This window comes from Pseudopipra pipra, chromosome 3 (assembly GCF_036250125.1).
Source record: "Pseudopipra pipra isolate bDixPip1 chromosome 3, bDixPip1.hap1, whole genome shotgun sequence".
Taxonomy (NCBI): Eukaryota; Metazoa; Chordata; class Aves; order Passeriformes; family Pipridae; genus Pseudopipra; species Pseudopipra pipra.
In genome coordinates, this window is record NC_087551.1 from 17,369,433 (window position 1) to 17,385,405 (window position 15,973).

Genomic DNA, 15,973 nt, shown 5'->3' on the forward strand with positions numbered 1-15,973 from the left:
AGAGACTCCACGACCTCCCTAGGCAGCCTGTCCCAGGGCTCTGCCACCCTCAACATAAAGAAGCTCTTCCTCATGTTGAGGCAGAACTTCTTGTGTTTCAGTGTATGGGTATCGCTCCTCATCCTGTCTCTGGGCACCACTGAGCACTGAGCGGCATCACGCGGTCAGTGTTTGGTTGCGGGAGAGCTGCTGAGCACAGGTTCTCCCAAGAGCCGGGGAGCCTGCTCTGTGCGGCTGCAGACAGAGAGGCGGAGTGAGGCGGAACGATGTAGAGGGTCCCGGCAGGGGACCCGACGTGGATTCGGAAGGTCTCGAACCCGTGTCCTCCGGGGTCCGCGCGGCCCCGCGCCACGTGACGCGCCACCGCCCCCGCCCCCCATTGATACACCGGAGGAGCCTGCCAGGCATGCTCAAACGATGCCCGAGCGGCCGATCCGCCCGGCGGCCGAGGCGGGGCCGGGCGCTCGGCGCTCGGCTGTGGCTGCCTCGGGCGGGGGGCGCGGCGGGCGCGCGGCGCGGGGCGGCTCCGCGGCGGCGGGAGCGGCGGCGATGGCGGAGCCGGCGGAGAAGCTGTACCGGGCCGAGTACGCCAAGAGCGGCCGCGCCTCCTGCAAGAAGTGCGGGGAGAGCATCGCCAAGGACTCGCTGCGCCTGGCGCTCATGGTGCAGGTACAGCGTGGCGGGGCCCACACGGACTGGGCTGGGCTGGGCTAGCCGCTCCGCTCGGTGCCGCCAGCGGCGGAGCCAGTCCGGGGCTCCGCATCCTCCGCCCGCCGCGGCGCTCCGGAGCCGCCCGGCCGCGCCGCTCGCTGGCGCGGGGGCGAGCGCAGGCTATTTTTAGCGGAGGCTCCTTCGCTCGGTGCCGTGCCCGCCGCAGGGGCCGTGCCCGGGGCAGCCCTGCCCGGAGCAGGCTGCCCGCAGCTCCCCGGCGCGGGTGGGATCCGCTCCCCCCGCGCTGCAGGGGCGGCTGGAGGCGAAGCGGTACAAAGTTCACCGCTCGGTGCCGTGGCAGGGCCGGGGGGGCGGCCCGGGGGCCCGCACAGAGGCGCTTTGTTGCCGCCCAGGGGGCGAGGTGGGAGCTGAGTTCGCTCCGTGGGTCGGTTTTTCCGTGCCCCGGGAAGCGTCATCACTCGGGGCACCCGGTGTCGGGGCCGGGGAATCTCCGCCGGGTGGGCGCTTTGCATACGAGACAGAGGAGCTGCGACCCGAAGGTGTGGGAGGTCTGGGGCAGCCCCGTGCGAACCCCCCTGACATTCCCAGTAACACCGCAGGGTGGGCGGGCGGGCCGGATGGTCCTGTAGAGCAGCTGGCACAGGGCAGGCGTGGAGCAGCCGAACCGCAATCAGCGAACTGGCTGCGAAGGCACGTCCTGCTATCAGCCACCCTCACGTTGTTATTTGCCTTTTGGGGTAGAAACTGCTCAGCTTCCCTTCGGAATGGTGGGAAGGGCCCTGTCCTGCTTTGGAGAGCTGGGGGCCGTGCACGGAGCCGACATCGCACACTGCTGTGCGAGGATGGGCAGAGAATCGCCTCTCTGCGGGGGAGGCATACGCCTCTTTCCCGGGAGGGGGGTACTTGATCTCCCCTGGCTCCAGCAGGGGAAATGGGAGAGGGCACCTGCAGCATTCTGGGGATGCGGGAGGACAGCGGGCTCAGGTTGGGGGTTGTTGCCGTGAAAGATAAGCAAAGGCATATATGTATATCTGTGGAAGGCGAGCAAGGACGTGGAGTGCGAACGCCAGAGGAAAGCCTTGCGGATGGATGGCTGCTGTGGTTCCCTGAGGATCAGGTTCTGGAGGACGTACCTCCTTGTGCCCCGGAGAGAGGCAGCACTTGGAAGCAGGAGGGAAAGGGTCTGGTCCTTCCTCGCCCGGGCTGCCGGGGCCTGGCCCCCCTCGGGGGCTGCTGCATGCGGGGCAGGGCTGGCAGGTCTGCCGGGCTTGGAGGCACAGCTGGCTCCCCGCAGGGGAAATACCTGCCTCTGCCTTTGTTCCCCAGAGCCTCCTTCCTCTGGGAAAAATGTGGGACCGTGCGGTGCCAGGCTGCGGTGTTTGCTCGCACGTGTTCCTGCTGCTGCCTTTTCCTTTTGTCTCTCCGGCTGCCCTAAGCCGCTCGCTGGAGCTGCTCCTCCTCCCCTGCTCCAGCTGCTGCTCCTCGGTTTCCTCGCGTTTGTTATCCTTTCCTGCCTTCCCCAGCAGTTTAAGATGATGCGAGGCGGGCTGCCCTTCCTCAGCACGGGGGCCTGGGGGTCCGCGGTGTGCCTGTGTTCTGGTTATGTAGGGTTTGGTTTATGGAGCGATCTCCTGAGGGCAGGTGGATGGAGACAGCAGGGACTGTGGCATTCTTCACGGAGCCACTGCCTTTTATTGCCAGCCATCTCCCCAAAACTGCAAGTCTTGCACCAAACACTTGTAATTTTATTTATTCCCCTACAATCTCTTGAATTTGTTTGATCTTTTCTGCAAAAGGCTCTCTCCTCCCACTGCCAGTTTTTCTACCAGCAGAGCACTTCTCACACCCTGCTGCTGAGCATCCCCCCTCCCGAATTTCAGTAGAGCATGCAGGCCCCTTGCTTCCTCTTGGGGAAATCCCCTGCAGAGCAGTCTCTGTACCGCCATCAATGCACAGAGCTCTTTTGCAAATTGTGCAGAAGAAATCAAAGGGAAGCCCAGACCAAGTCCTTAGCTGGGTTAGCTGTGACCCCCCTTTTGTTTTGGTTTCTCAAGAGCTCTGAATGTCGTCAGTGGGGTGCTCAATGTTTGGAACAGGGCAGGCACCCAGGCACTGCAGGATCAGCACAGCTTTGCCTTCTGCTTCCAGCTAGAACTGAGGGTTTTCTGTTATCTGCATGTGCAATGTGAAAGTGAATCGGTCTCTTTTTTCCTTAGTTTGTTTAGGAAACTTTGGTCTGAAGATAGGTGAGCTGAGAGAAGTTGTGTAAACAAGACCTAGCTTGCCTGAAGGTTTCATTTTTCACATAGAGAACTCAGGAAGTCTGCAACTCCATATAGAGGAGGAGATCTACTCACTGCATGCGTGGCTATCTTGTACATTGAGCCAGCTCTGCTCCCTTTCATACACCCCAGTGCCTTGTGCCCGCAGCATCTTTCTGTTGGGGGCAGAGCCCTGAGAAGTCCTTCAGGAAAACTAGACACAAGCCCAGATGTGTCCAACTTTCGGTGCCAAAAGTGCTTGTGACTTCCAGAGATGTTGAGAGCAACTGCAGGGTGGCTGCTGCTGTGGTGCTGTGAGTGTAACTGGGTAATCCAAATCCTGACTTGTGGGAAGAGTCCAGCTGGAAATAAAAACATCTTACAGTTTTGGTTGATGGTTAGTTGTATTTTGGGCTCCCAGCTCTCCTGGTTCCGTGCTGTGGTCTTCAGAGCCCTTTCCTTTTTGCTCATGCACGAAACTCTACTGTTTTCAGCTTGGAAATCTCCCTCCTGTTTGTGAGTGATACAGTGAAAGCTTTCCTAGGTTGTTGATTCCGTATCATCAGTAGTAGTAATTACACAGCACTGAGTTGTTTGTGTGTGTTATTTGGGGCCAAACCACTATACAGTTATTTTGTCTGATGGGTAACCGGAGTGATTCCAGACTGGTACTTAATGTGTCTGAGTCATAAGCAAGTGGAGCACTTGCATGATAAGGGTGGTGCAGGGCAGGGCACTCTGGAGCTGCACTTCAGGGAGGATTTGGGTGATGCTTCTGTCCTGATTAAAGAGTCATAGAATGGTGTGGTCTGCAAGGGACCCTAAGGACCATCTAGTTCCAACTGACCTGCCATGGGCAGGAATGCCACCCGTTAGACCACCCTCACAGTAAAGAATTTCTTCCTTATATCCAATCTAAATCTACCCTTTTCACTTTAAAGCTGTTCCCCCTTGTCCTATCACTACATCCTCTGCAGCTCTCTTGTAGGCCTCCCTCAGGTACTGGAAGGTGCTATAAAGTCTTCCTGGAGCCTTCTCTTCTCCAAGTCGAACAAGCCAAACTCGCTCAGCCTGTCTTCACAGGAAAGGTGCTCCAGCCCCCTGATCATCTTCGTGGTCTCCTCTGGACTTCTGGTGCAGGACTTTGTTGGACTTTGGTGTTTCCTTTAAATTTTGCCTCTGCCTCCAGCAGCCCAGTTAGGGATTTCTTCAGTCCTTGGAGCTACCCTTCTTGTCTTGTGCCTGATGTGGGTTCTCCAGGACAGGGGCAGTTTGCTTGAGAAGTGGCTCTCAAAGGGATCGTGTTGTTGCGCTCAGAGTGGAGCGATATCAGCAGTCTCAAAGGGGCTGGTGCAGCCATGCTGAGGCTGTGACCTTTGTTTTTTTTCCAGTAAAACAGATGGGCTAAGCAGCAGGAAGATGAACTGGTTAAGCTAGCTAAATGCTCCTTCCACGTCTATCCCCTTTGGGACATCTCTCCAGCAGCTTGTCTGTCTTAGTAGATTTTCTTCTTAGACTTTGTCCTAAATAGTATCCATCTCTTAATTTAAAGAAAAAGAAAAATAAAATTAAAAAAAAATCACTTGTGTTTGCTCAGATACTCTTTTTTATCTTGAGTTTTGGTTTGTTTTTTTTTTCCTCCCTCGATTCTACCTGAATTGCTTCATCTTGGCCTAATGTGCTTTATTCCTAGTCGCCCATGTTTGATGGCAAAGTCCCTCATTGGCACCACTACAGCTGCTTCTGGAAGCGGGCTCGAATCGTGTCCCACACAGACATTGACGGTTTCCCTGAGCTTCGGTGGGAAGATCAGGAGAAAATCAAGAAAGCCATTGAAACTGGAGGCCCTGGAGGAGGTAAGCAGAGGCCTTATGGTGTTTGGAGGTTCAGCTGGAACTTGCTCCTTCTTCTCATGCGGTTATCATGGTGATTTGATTTCTGTGTCCCTTCAGCAAGTGATGTCGGAGGAGCTGTTGAAGTGTCTCCACACTCCAGGGCTAGGACACCAGCAGTATCATCCAGCATGTTAAATCAGTGAGGGAGAAAAAGCCAAGTCAGTTGGCAGATATACTGAAAAGTATTTTTTGTAATCATGATTGGTGTATTTTGTTTTCAGTTCTCTAACATTAACAAATGCTGCTGTAGTATGTTGTTTTAATGATATCTTCACTGCAGTGTGGTCGTTATGGTGGCTCTTTGTTACCCCATGAACTAGTGAGTCAGGCAATCAAGTAAGAAGGGTAGAAGTCCAGACTAGGCTAAACTCACTGTGTCTCAGTGTAAACCAAGGATACTGGGAAGCTTTAGGTTGAGCTTTGCTTCTGGAAATGTAGTAATACAAAAAGTGAAAGGCAACTTGTGGTTGGGAAAAGGAATTCTGCTTTGAAGCAGAGCTGTTTGTGACTCCTGTTCCAGTTGGTTTTTCAGTAAGATCTCATTTTACACTGCTTTCAGGAAAGAAACAGAACAGGTCAGCTGTGTGCACCTTTGCAAGTGTTTTAAAATAATTAAATAAGCAATTCTGTGCAATTGCTACTTGGCTATTTAAAGAACTTGGTTTTTATTTTCAGAATGCTTTTAGGCACAGACTGCTTATCTTGCTCTGTATTCAAATGAGTGGCTGGAACACAAGAGATTTATTAATCCAGACTTCTGACAATCTGGGACAGAGAATAAAAAAATAAGGGAATGCGCATTAAAGCCGAACTCTGTATTTATTTGCTTTGTTCTCCAGGAAAAGGAGGGGAACAGGAAGGAGGTGGCAAGGCTGAGAAGAGCCTAAATGACTTTGCTGCAGAATATGCCAAGTCTAACAGAAGTACTTGCAAAGGCTGTGAGCAGAAAATAGAAAAGGTAAAAAGCTTTTCTTGATTCTCCATCTCTTATCTTTTATCCCACCAGTTTTGATTCAAACAGTGGCTTTTATAATTGCTTCCTGCCTGTCCTGCATATGGAAAGCACTTGCAGAGATGCATTTCTGTGTCTGAGGAGCAGCTGTGTCCTGGACAGCTGACAGTAGAGGCATCCCTCAGGCAGTGGTAGCCTGGGCTTCAAACCTGCTGATCTTTCCTTTCACTGAGGTCTTAGAACAGGCTGAAATGCTGCTCACCAGCTTTTCTGTCGCAAGAGAGCCATCACCAACTGCAGCTTTTCCTGCTTGTTGCTGCACTGCAAAGGTGTTGGCCTCTCCTTCCTCCTCAGCCAGACCAGCTCTGTGTGTGTGTGTGTGTGTGCAGGGTATCCATATTAACTCCATGAGAGCAGACAAAACCAGCAGTGAAGTTAATTAACGATGCAGCCTTGTAGTTGAACATGTCTTGGTGCTCTGCTTCTGAGGGTAGTTGGCAAAATGAAGTTGCAAACCTCTGATGGGTGTGAATAGGCCTGCCAATTGGCTAAAGCTGGCAAGGGCCAAACAGCAGTGCAGGTATGCTTTTATCTGCAGAAACACTGGTGACTGTTGTGCAGACATTTCCTTGTTGGAGCACAAAGTACTGCAGTCTAAATGCAGCTAAACCAACTACTTGTTAGACATCTAAAAAGTAATTTGCAGTAAGACAGAGTAAGATCGTATATCATGGATGTTTGAGTGGTAGGGACGTAAAATTAATTTTTAGAATTACCTTTATGGGCTTTGTTCATGAGAGTTTTACTTGTTCAAGCTTACTGGAAGTTGGAGAAAATACAACAGGATTACCTGGTTTGAGTGGGTTTTGAAGAGAAAACTACCTGAAAAAGTGACTTTTTCAACCTAGAAGGAGTATTGATGAAAGCAGAGGAACCATAGTGAAAGAGCTTGAACAAAAGTTGCAGACTTTGATAGGAGAACTGTTGCTGTTTTAAAGGTGTTTAGGAAGCACCATGTTAACATTCTGCTCTTCGCAGAATGGCCTAACAATTGCTCTTGTGTTACCTTAATCTACCTCAGGGCCAGATCCGGATTTCCAAGAAGATGGTGCATCCTGAAAAGCCGCAGCTGGGAATGATAGATAACTGGTACCACCCGGACTGCTTTGTGAGCCGCCGAGCAGAGCTGGGCTTCCTGCCGTCGTACGGGGCCACTCAGCTCCTGGGCTTCAGCATCTTGAAAGCTGAAGATAAAGAAACTCTGAAGAAGCAGCTCCCAGCTACCAAGAGTGAAGGGTACGTGGGCAATGTAAGAAATTCCGTTGTACAGAGGAGCCATTGTCTTCAAATACATCCATGATAAATGTTGTGTGACGTTGTTAAAACAACATTGGTCACAGGAGGATTTGGTCCTTCCTGTGACCTGAAGCAGATGACAGCAGACATTCCCTGTCCGTGGGAGCATTGCCCCCCATGTCTGCCTTGAGGAAATGCAGAGACCTGCAGCTGTGACTTGGAGGGCTGAAGTAGAGTTTTCAACCATAAAATAATGCAAGCTTAATACGACTGAGTACTGGGCTCCGCATCTCCTTGTGTGATACTGTTATCAGTGATGGTTTCTCCACTCAAACCACTTGTTAGAGAATTGATTTGACATCTCTTATCTATGAGCTGCTGATCTGTGACAGGTACTAAATCTGATAATGGTGTTTATTGGCCGTGTAGTGCTTACACTTGGATGCTTTTATTTGCTGAATCTTTTATGGTATGTCTGAAATTTCGTTGCCTTGCGTTGAAACTTTTAGTGGAGGCTCTTGACAGAACTTGTACTGACAGAGAAGTGTTTCCAGGTGACTTGCTGGTGCTGGTGGATCTTTCTTTGTTAATGAAGGCTTTTGTTACTTGATCTTGAAATGACTTTGCCTTGAGTCATGCTTCATAACACAAGCCAGTGAACACAAGGAACTTATAGAGGAAGGAACCTGAGGTATTTCTGAATCCTACAAATAAGAAAGATCATGTAGTTGGAAAACATTGGGCTTCTCTGTGCATTTTAGACTGAATTCAACTTTACCTTTGCAAAGACTCACCATGAAAATGTCCAGTGAGACTGATTTTGGTTCTGAGAGGCTGTGGCCGTGTCAGATCTGTGGGGTCTTCATCAATACTGGTCCTCCAGACATGCAGCTGATGAGTGTGGTGTAGGTTCAGAGCCTGGTGTGTATGTGAATGCCCTCCTTGGGCATAGGTGACAGAGGAGCCTGCATCAACAGAGCTGTGTGGTGGTAAGAGGCTGCAACCCTCATGCTTTATTCCTGGTTGGATAGCAGGTGCTCCAGAAGCATTGGGCAGTGGTGCCAGTGCTGTGGGGAGGGTTCTGCAGTGCTACTGGAGCCCTGTCAGGTTCTGTGCTGTTCACCTCACTCAGCTAAACTGGTGGAGACCAAGAGGAGCTGTGTGCATGTGTTGGGCAGTCTGCTGCCTTTCCATGCATTCCACGGGATATTACCTCTGTGTGCATTACAGAGTGTAAGCAGAAGTGCAGTATTTTAATGCATTTGCAGCCTTTCAAGTAGTCCTTTGCTTTTTGTGCCGAGCTGCGTGTCCCACTTTGTCCTAGAACAGTGTGTGAGTTTCATGGTGTTATTTGTAGTTTTCTCCTATGTCCTCAGCAAAGCTCTAGAGATTGGACTGTGTAAGTGCTTCTCTTTTCTGCCCCGACTCTGCTTTTCTGGGCCACTTCTGGGATGCTATGCAAAATATGAAGGCTTTGTAAAGACAGGCCACAGAGTAGTTTGCCAAGTCACTGTGTAAATAAAAGCCTAGAATTGCAAGTGGAAAAAAGCTCCACTGGTGATGTAGGGTAATGTGAACCAGAAAAGCAGGAGGTCGTCTCATCTTTCCTGTTTTCTAATCACTGCCTGAAACAGCCCCCCAACCCTGAAGGTGCTAGCTGGCTCTTATGCTCCACTACCTTCTGCTCTTTGGGCTGTGTGCTTGAGCCAAGGATAGCAGGGGTCAATTGGAAAAACAGTTGTCAAACAAACTGAATGAGTGAGAGTGTAGATAAACAGAATGAGGTGGAGAGGTGTGGTGTGTGAACTACCTGTGATTTTTCTGCCAAGAAGGCACTGCAGTTATGGAGAAGGCAAAAGAAAAACACACCAGAGGCTTGAATGAGGTGCACTTAGCCTCCAATCATTCACCCTGTGTGTTCAATCAGATAACAGGAATTAACAACAGAAACTACAGCATCTTGCTGAAATGATGTTACAGCATCTATTGCAAGTGAGATTCTCAAAATGATCTTCAAAGGTATTCCTAATTGTGCTGTGTCTAAATTATATCTTGACTCAGAAGTCTCTACAATTCAGATGTGACCCATCCAAGTTTAAATGCTGCTTCTGCATGTCCAGCCCATACTCTGAGGAGAATCTTTGGGACTGCCCTGTCAGCCCTTTCTGTAGGGTTGGCATTATGGTGTGTCTCTTGCAGATGAGAGAGGTGAGGTGCCAAGCAGGGCTACCAAGAACAGGTTGGAAAATCCTTTTCTTCTGAAGGGCAGAAATGGGAAGGTTTCCTGCAAGGATTCTGTCTCTTTTTTCCTCAGCCACCTTTGGGTGAGGCATGCTGACCCTCCCCTGGGCTAGGAGCTGTCCTGCCTACGCACCAGCATTTTGCAGGCCCGGAGGAGGATGATCTTGTGTCCTTGCTTGCAGCTTCTCTGTGGAAGGAGTGCTCACATGCTGATGTAGCAAATGCAATAGCAGCTTGCAAGCACCCTTGGACAGTATTCTTTTGGTAGCATATGTTTCACCCTCCTGCTTTGAGCTGTAAGACTTCCCTGTATTTTCTGCCTCTCTTGTTTGGGTAAAATTTCTGTCCAGGACAGGAGCAATGTGTCCTTCTGGAGATGTCATGCAGTACTGGATTAACTGCAGAGGTTGCCTGAGGCAAATGGTAAGTACTCAGGTCACTGACAGTCTGGCAGTGCTTTACTGTGAGGAGGTGAAAAGTGGAGTTCTTATTCCTCCCTGCGTGGGCTGCTTGCCTTACCCAGCTGTTGTTGTGACTGTCCTTTCGACCCCTTCATTCTCACTGTAAGGCAGGGAACATGAAAAATAAAGAGTAGATGGTAAAGAGGGGCCAGGCTAGAATGGGACAGGACAGTTCTCCTCTGTCTTCATCTTATTCCAAAGCTGGAATAAGTCTTATAGCTGTGTATCCTCCATGAAGGTGAGAAGCGGTGTTTGTGTTGCCTGAGAAGTACCAGTCCTTCTAAGCTGTTGGGCTGTACCTGTTGGATATTGGAAGAGTGTCTTTTTCTCAGCAGGAAAAAGGGTGTACACAGTACCACCCAGCTGCTGTGAGCAGCACACAGTGTTTGGTCCCAAGGATGGAAGATAAAATTAATGTGTGTGTCATTGAAAATGTATTTTGTCGATTGTTCTAAAATTTGCTGGTTTGGGAAGGTGCAAGATGAGTTCAGCTTTGCCATTCCCTTCTCTAGGCTATATAAAATGATTAGTGTTTGCTTTAGCCTTGGGCATAGCCAGGCACAAAGGAGAAGGTGACCAAAAGCTTTATGCCTCTCTGCAGTTGGGATGATCCTTCTTGCTCCATTTGTTTCCAGTGGCTGGAACAGGTACAGTAATCGCTCTGTCTGGGAGAGGAACTGCTCTCCCCTTAACTCTGAGGAGAAGCTGCCAAAACTGAGTCACTGCTGGAATTTGGATGCTTTCCCTGGGTCACAGGGCCTCTCAGCAGAGTGATCACCTTCCAGTGGTTAGTGTGGTGGATTTGCTTCTCTTGGAGACTAGGAGACAACTTACATTATGGGAGTGAGCGCTGGCTTGCTGGAGGCAGCCTGACCATCAGCAGACACTGCAGATACACAGGGTTGGGCACCCATCCTAAGCACTTACACCTTCCCAAACCAGGGGGCTTAATACTATAGCAGAGTGTGTTGTACTCAAGCTGGTATGTTTTTCCCAGATTGTGTTGTGTACCCCAGACTCTGTTCAAACTCAGGGAGGTCACTACCCTCATAGTGGGGCTCAGTAAACACTCTGGTCTTGCCCCTGGCAGAGGCTGCAGCTGGGGAGGAGGGAGGACTTGCTTGGCCTGGGCACTGCTCTGTGTGTGCTGGAGCCAGTCCTGCCATGTTGGTTGCTGCTTGCCTGATTTAGAACACAATAAGGAGTTTTTCTCAAGCAATTGCTGGTAGCACAGTGCAGCTGTTTTCCCACCCCAAGGCAGTGCACAGCCCCAGCTCACTGATGGGACCTGGCAGGGGCACAGCTGGAAGATGAACTCTTCTGCAAAACCAGCCCTCAAAGACTTGCAGAGTGCTCTGAACCACTGTTTGGTGAGAGGTGCTAATGATGGGGCTAGTGGTGACCCCTGCAACTAAAATGAGCACTTGGCCCAGTTATAGGGCCAGGATGGTCATTAGAATGTACAGGTCTCACGTGTGAGTCTCTGGGAGAAGAGTACCTTCTGACATCCTCCTGCAGCTTTATAGCTAAATAAGCTGTCATACAGAGTTAGTCTTAACGGTAGCAAAATACTAAAAAGTGAACTGTTTAAAATTGTAGGTAGGAGAGCAGTTAAGAATGTCAACTTTATGGCTTAACCATCAGCCACGGCTTGTAAAGTTAAAACAGATGCTTTCTTAAAAAGAAACCTGGCTGATGTTTCAATATGATAGCAGCTCTCTCAAAATGAATTTCAAGATTGAAGCTGTGTTCATTCTCTGCCTCGAGCTGCATGCCCATCCTGCCTCAACTGGGGCAAAATTTCCCTTTGTATTCTCATGGGGAGAGTACACACTGATTTATTAATATTGATGTATTTTGAAACCATGCAGATGAAGGGGATGACAACTCTGGAAACACAAAAGATCTTCCTTTGAGGTCTCTTGTCATTCTGAAGTCTGCCAAAAACCCCCCAGTTTTCATTTGGCTTCCTCTTTCTAGTCTTTCTCAAGCAGTGTTTTTTTGTAACTTCTCCCTGTGAAGCTCCAGGACCCCAGCTAATGGCAATAAATTTCCACACACACAACTCACAATAGTACGTCACAAAACCACTGTCGGCCTGGGAACGCTTTTCAAGCAGAAACTTCCACCTGTTTGATTTCAGAGGCAGGCCAATATTCCAGTCTGAAGAGAAACTAGATGGGAAATATCTAGTTTCCCAGTGTGTTAGCTTACTAAAGTTACTTAGTTTGCTGTCCTTCATTTCAGTATGGGCTGTCTAAGCTGAAATAAATATCAAGCTGTTCATTCGGCTGAAGGACACTGTGGTCTTCTAACCTTGCTACACCACCTTAGATTTGGAGAGCTATTCAGCGATTCTTAGCTGTGTCTGTAGGGTAACTAATATAGGTGTATATGAAGATGCCTGGAAATGTTGCAGTATTTGACATGCTTTTCTGCCAGACCATATGATTACCCCATAGAAAAGCTCTAAATGTATCTGACCTGATTGAGGCAACTCATGTTGTGGAGCCAAATACATGCATACAATCTAGCACTGAGGAATTTGAAAAATGGGTTTGCCTGCCAAGACTGAGGATATTCAAGCCTCTGCAGATATCGGCAGTCAGTAATCTGAGCTCTGGTAACTGCTGGACAGGCATTTAAATAACTTCCTTTCATGTGTATGTGTTTGGTTTTTTTTTTTTCTCTGTTAGAAAGAGAAAAGGAGAAGAGGTAGATGGAAATGTGACTGCAAAAAAGAAACAGAAAAAAGAAAAAGAGAAAGAGTCGAAGCAGGAAAAACAGCTGAAGGTGAGTTTTAGCTGATCACATCCTAAAAACTTCTTTGTTAGAACAGTGCAGTGTCAGGCACTAACTGAAGAGCTGTAGCACCTGGAGAAGGCAGTACCTTGTGCCCAGATGGAGCAGTTGCAGCACAGCTGGTCCTTGTGTCCTGGCACAGGTGGTGCCCTGTCACTAAGGCTTTGCTGAAGGCAATTCACCCTGCCCCTTTCTTTCGAGACAGGAAGGATGTTTCTAGTCTAGGACTTGTGCTTATTGGATTTAAATAGATGAGGTTAAATGCCTTTTCTCTCAGAGAGGCTGTTTCTGTCGTCCTTCCTGTATCATCTGGCGGTGGTGGCTTGTGCTCAGAGCCCAAGCACTGTTGCAGAAGAGCTTGGGAAACAATAAATAGCTCATTGTAAAAATTAAACAGAGATAAAGAGTGCAACTCTACATTGATGAGAAATCGTACATTTTTCACCCTCTGGGGAGATGTGTTCAGTTCTTGGGTGCAAATTGTGATAGATCACAGCTTTCTGCCTTCCACTTTCTAGAATATTGTGGGAAGAATTCCCAGTAGAGCTTCAGGAATTTTGTATTTATTGAAAGTTCCCAAGAAAAAAAATTAACAAGCTGCCTTTGCTGCAATTGAAGTCTTAATGGAGCTGTAGAGAAACGGTGCCTCCACCTTTGAACAAAAGTTTTCTTTTTTGTCATGTGGCAGCACCTTAATTAAAAAAAAAAAACTAACTGAGAGGTTTTGAAGGTTTTGCTGCTGCAATGCAGATGTTCAGGACAGATCAAGGTACTTTGTGAATCCGCTTCATGGATGAGCACTTCTTAGGGTTAACTTTGGGTTTACTTTTTTAACAGTATTTCATCCAGCATGATCATTAACACTGAAAATGAAACCATTTAACCCAGTTAACCAGTTCTTCTAGGGTAGACTGCACCTCTGACTGTAGCCAGTGAATAGCATTCAAAAACTGAGATATTTTAGAATGCTGCTTTCAACCCTTTCAACTTTTGTAGAAGATCCCAAAAGGATGTGCATGCTTCTCTGTACTGCTGCAGTGACTGAGCTGGTAGAGATTCCTCTTATGTTTAGTTACCTTAAAATAAAAACGGTGACAATCAGCATTTCTGATTTTTTTATTTTGATAAAAGGCTCAAATGCAGCCACATCCCTGCTATTATCAGTGTCAATTAGTTAGGTGGTATTTGCAAAGGCTGTTGAGAGCTTGCTTAGTAAGAATGCTGCAATTTGAAGTATGTGACTCCCTTTTGGTAAAGCTACTGGTTCTTGAAGCTCTTCACCTCACAATCTGTGTGAGATGGTTTTAACAAGCATGGACTTGCTAAAACCTTGTCCACATACTGCAGTTTTAAGAGTGTTCTCAGGTACTTGCAGTTGATTGCTTTCTAAGCTGCTGGGTTTTGTCAACAGGAGCAGACAGAGCTGATCTGGGGCATCAAGGATGAGCTGAGGAAGGTCTGCTCCACTAATGACCTGAAAGAGCTGCTGATCGCCAACAAACAGGAGGTTCCTTCAGGGGAGAATGCCGTGAGTTGATCTGTAGTTGCTCTGCATGTGCACCGGCTCTTTGAATCAGTGAAGCTGACCCGACCCAATATTGCTGCAAGGTCCATGAATCTGAAGCACGTTCCTGTAACACATAAGAAAGAAATCTGGTGCAAAGCCCAGTCCTTTGTCCCAGGACCCTGGTGATACTGCTGTTAGGCTTCTTGTGAAGGGCAGTGTGGTGGTGTGTGATGCTGAGTTCAGCGCCTTGGTTGCAGTGATGTGCCTTTATTCTATGCTCAAAGTGGTCCATGGTTTTTTGTGGTGGTGGTTTTTTTTTTGTTGTTGTTGCTGTCTCTTTAAGAGCAGGTTAGTTAAGGCACTTCACGTTGCCTTCCTCAATTATGGAAAATGAAGCAAAAACCGTAAAACTTCTTTCCCGGTTTCTTTTCTAAAAACTGCCAGTTTCAGTCTATGTAAGGTGTGAAAGTCTGTACTCTTTCAGAGCCACATACTGCTTTAAGTATTTGTATTTATCAAGACTCTTTGAAAGGAGTGTGGGCTGGGATGTGGGAAGTGTCTAGACTCAAAATGGTCATGAAATACTCTCTAGGCGGGAAAACCTGGACTTGTCTGAGCCTACGTTCCCACCTACCTACTCATGTGCTCAGAGGCAGTAGCTCATCTCCTCCTTGGCTGTTCTGGCATGGCAGCCTGATCAGGTGCTGTGTGGTAGGTATGTTCTCCTGAACCACAGAATTATAGAATGGTTTGGGTTGGAAAAGATCATTTAGTTCCAAACCCCCTGCTGTGGGCAGGGAATGTCACTCCCTAGATCAGGTTGCTCAAAGCCCCATCCAGCCTGGCCTTGAGCACTTCCACAGATGGAGCATCCACAATTTCTCTGGGCAACTAGTGCCTCACTACCATTGATGAGTGAAGGATTTCTTCCTAATATCCAATCTAAACCTACCCTCTTTCAGTTTAAAGCCATTCTCCCTTGTCCTACCACTACAGGCCCCTGTAAAAAGTGTCTGACTAGCTCTCTTGTAGACCCCATTTAGGTTCTGGAAGGTCCTATAAGGTCTCCCTGGAGCCTTGTCTTCTCCAAGCTGCACAATCCAGCTCCTTCAGCCTGTCTTTACAGGAAAGGTGCTCCAACCCTCTTCTCATTTTTGTGGCCCTCCTGTGGACTCATTTCCACAGGTCCATGTCCTTCTTATGTTGGGAGCCCCAGATCTGGAGGCAGCACTCCAGGTAGGGTCTCAGGAGAGTGGAGTGGAGGGGGAGAATCACCTCCCTCTTCCTGGACAGGAGAGACTGTGAGCCAGAAGTGTGAGCAGATAGGGTGTGACTGGAGAAACTTTGTGTCATGCCTCTAAGGCATCATATATCAATCAGTGTGAGTAAGAGTCGTGGTTTATGTTTAGTTTATGCGTGACATGCGCTGGAAACGTCTGCGTGCCAACAGCCCGACAATTATTTTCGTGTGCTGTGCAGTGCAGTGTGTGGGCTTCCAGCCTCCTCCTGCCGTGACCTGTTTTGTTGTTTCTCTGTTGCTTTAGATTTTGGACCGAGTAGCAGATGGGATGGCATTTGGAGCTCTGCTTCCCTGTGAGCAGTGTAAGGGGCAGTTTGTGTTCAAGAGCGATGCATATTACTGCTCAGGGGATATCACTGCCTGGACCAAGTGCGTTGCTAAAACGCAAACTCCCAACAGGAAAGACTGGGTAATCCCAAAGGTGGGTGTTTACTGCATATTTCATGTTCTGAAGCACATTTCTTAACTGATGTTACCTCTTGTGAGGAAATTGAATAAGCAGCAGTGAGTGTTGGATGCCTGAGAACAGTGTGCTGCGGTGCTGAGCAGCTATCACAGCAGGGAAGTCCTGTCACAGCCACATCCC

The 15,973-nt window shown here is 48.6% G+C and overlaps 1 protein-coding gene across 1 annotated transcript in view; it reads left to right on the top strand.

Annotated features, from left to right (window-relative positions):
• The first annotated feature begins 455 nt into the window (after positions 1–455).
• Positions 456–15,973, top strand: part of PARP1 (poly(ADP-ribose) polymerase 1) — a 34,918-nt gene continuing 19,400 nt past the window's right edge. The window contains exons 1-7 of the mRNA XM_064648081.1: positions 456–669; positions 4,627–4,789; positions 5,668–5,786; positions 6,862–7,076; positions 12,475–12,571; positions 13,992–14,108; positions 15,632–15,808. Of these exons, the coding sequence (XP_064504151.1) occupies positions 550–669; positions 4,627–4,789; positions 5,668–5,786; positions 6,862–7,076; positions 12,475–12,571; positions 13,992–14,108; positions 15,632–15,808 (1,008 nt within the window). The 5' untranslated portion in view covers positions 456–549. The remainder of the gene's footprint in view (positions 670–4,626; positions 4,790–5,667; positions 5,787–6,861; positions 7,077–12,474; positions 12,572–13,991; positions 14,109–15,631; positions 15,809–15,973) is intronic.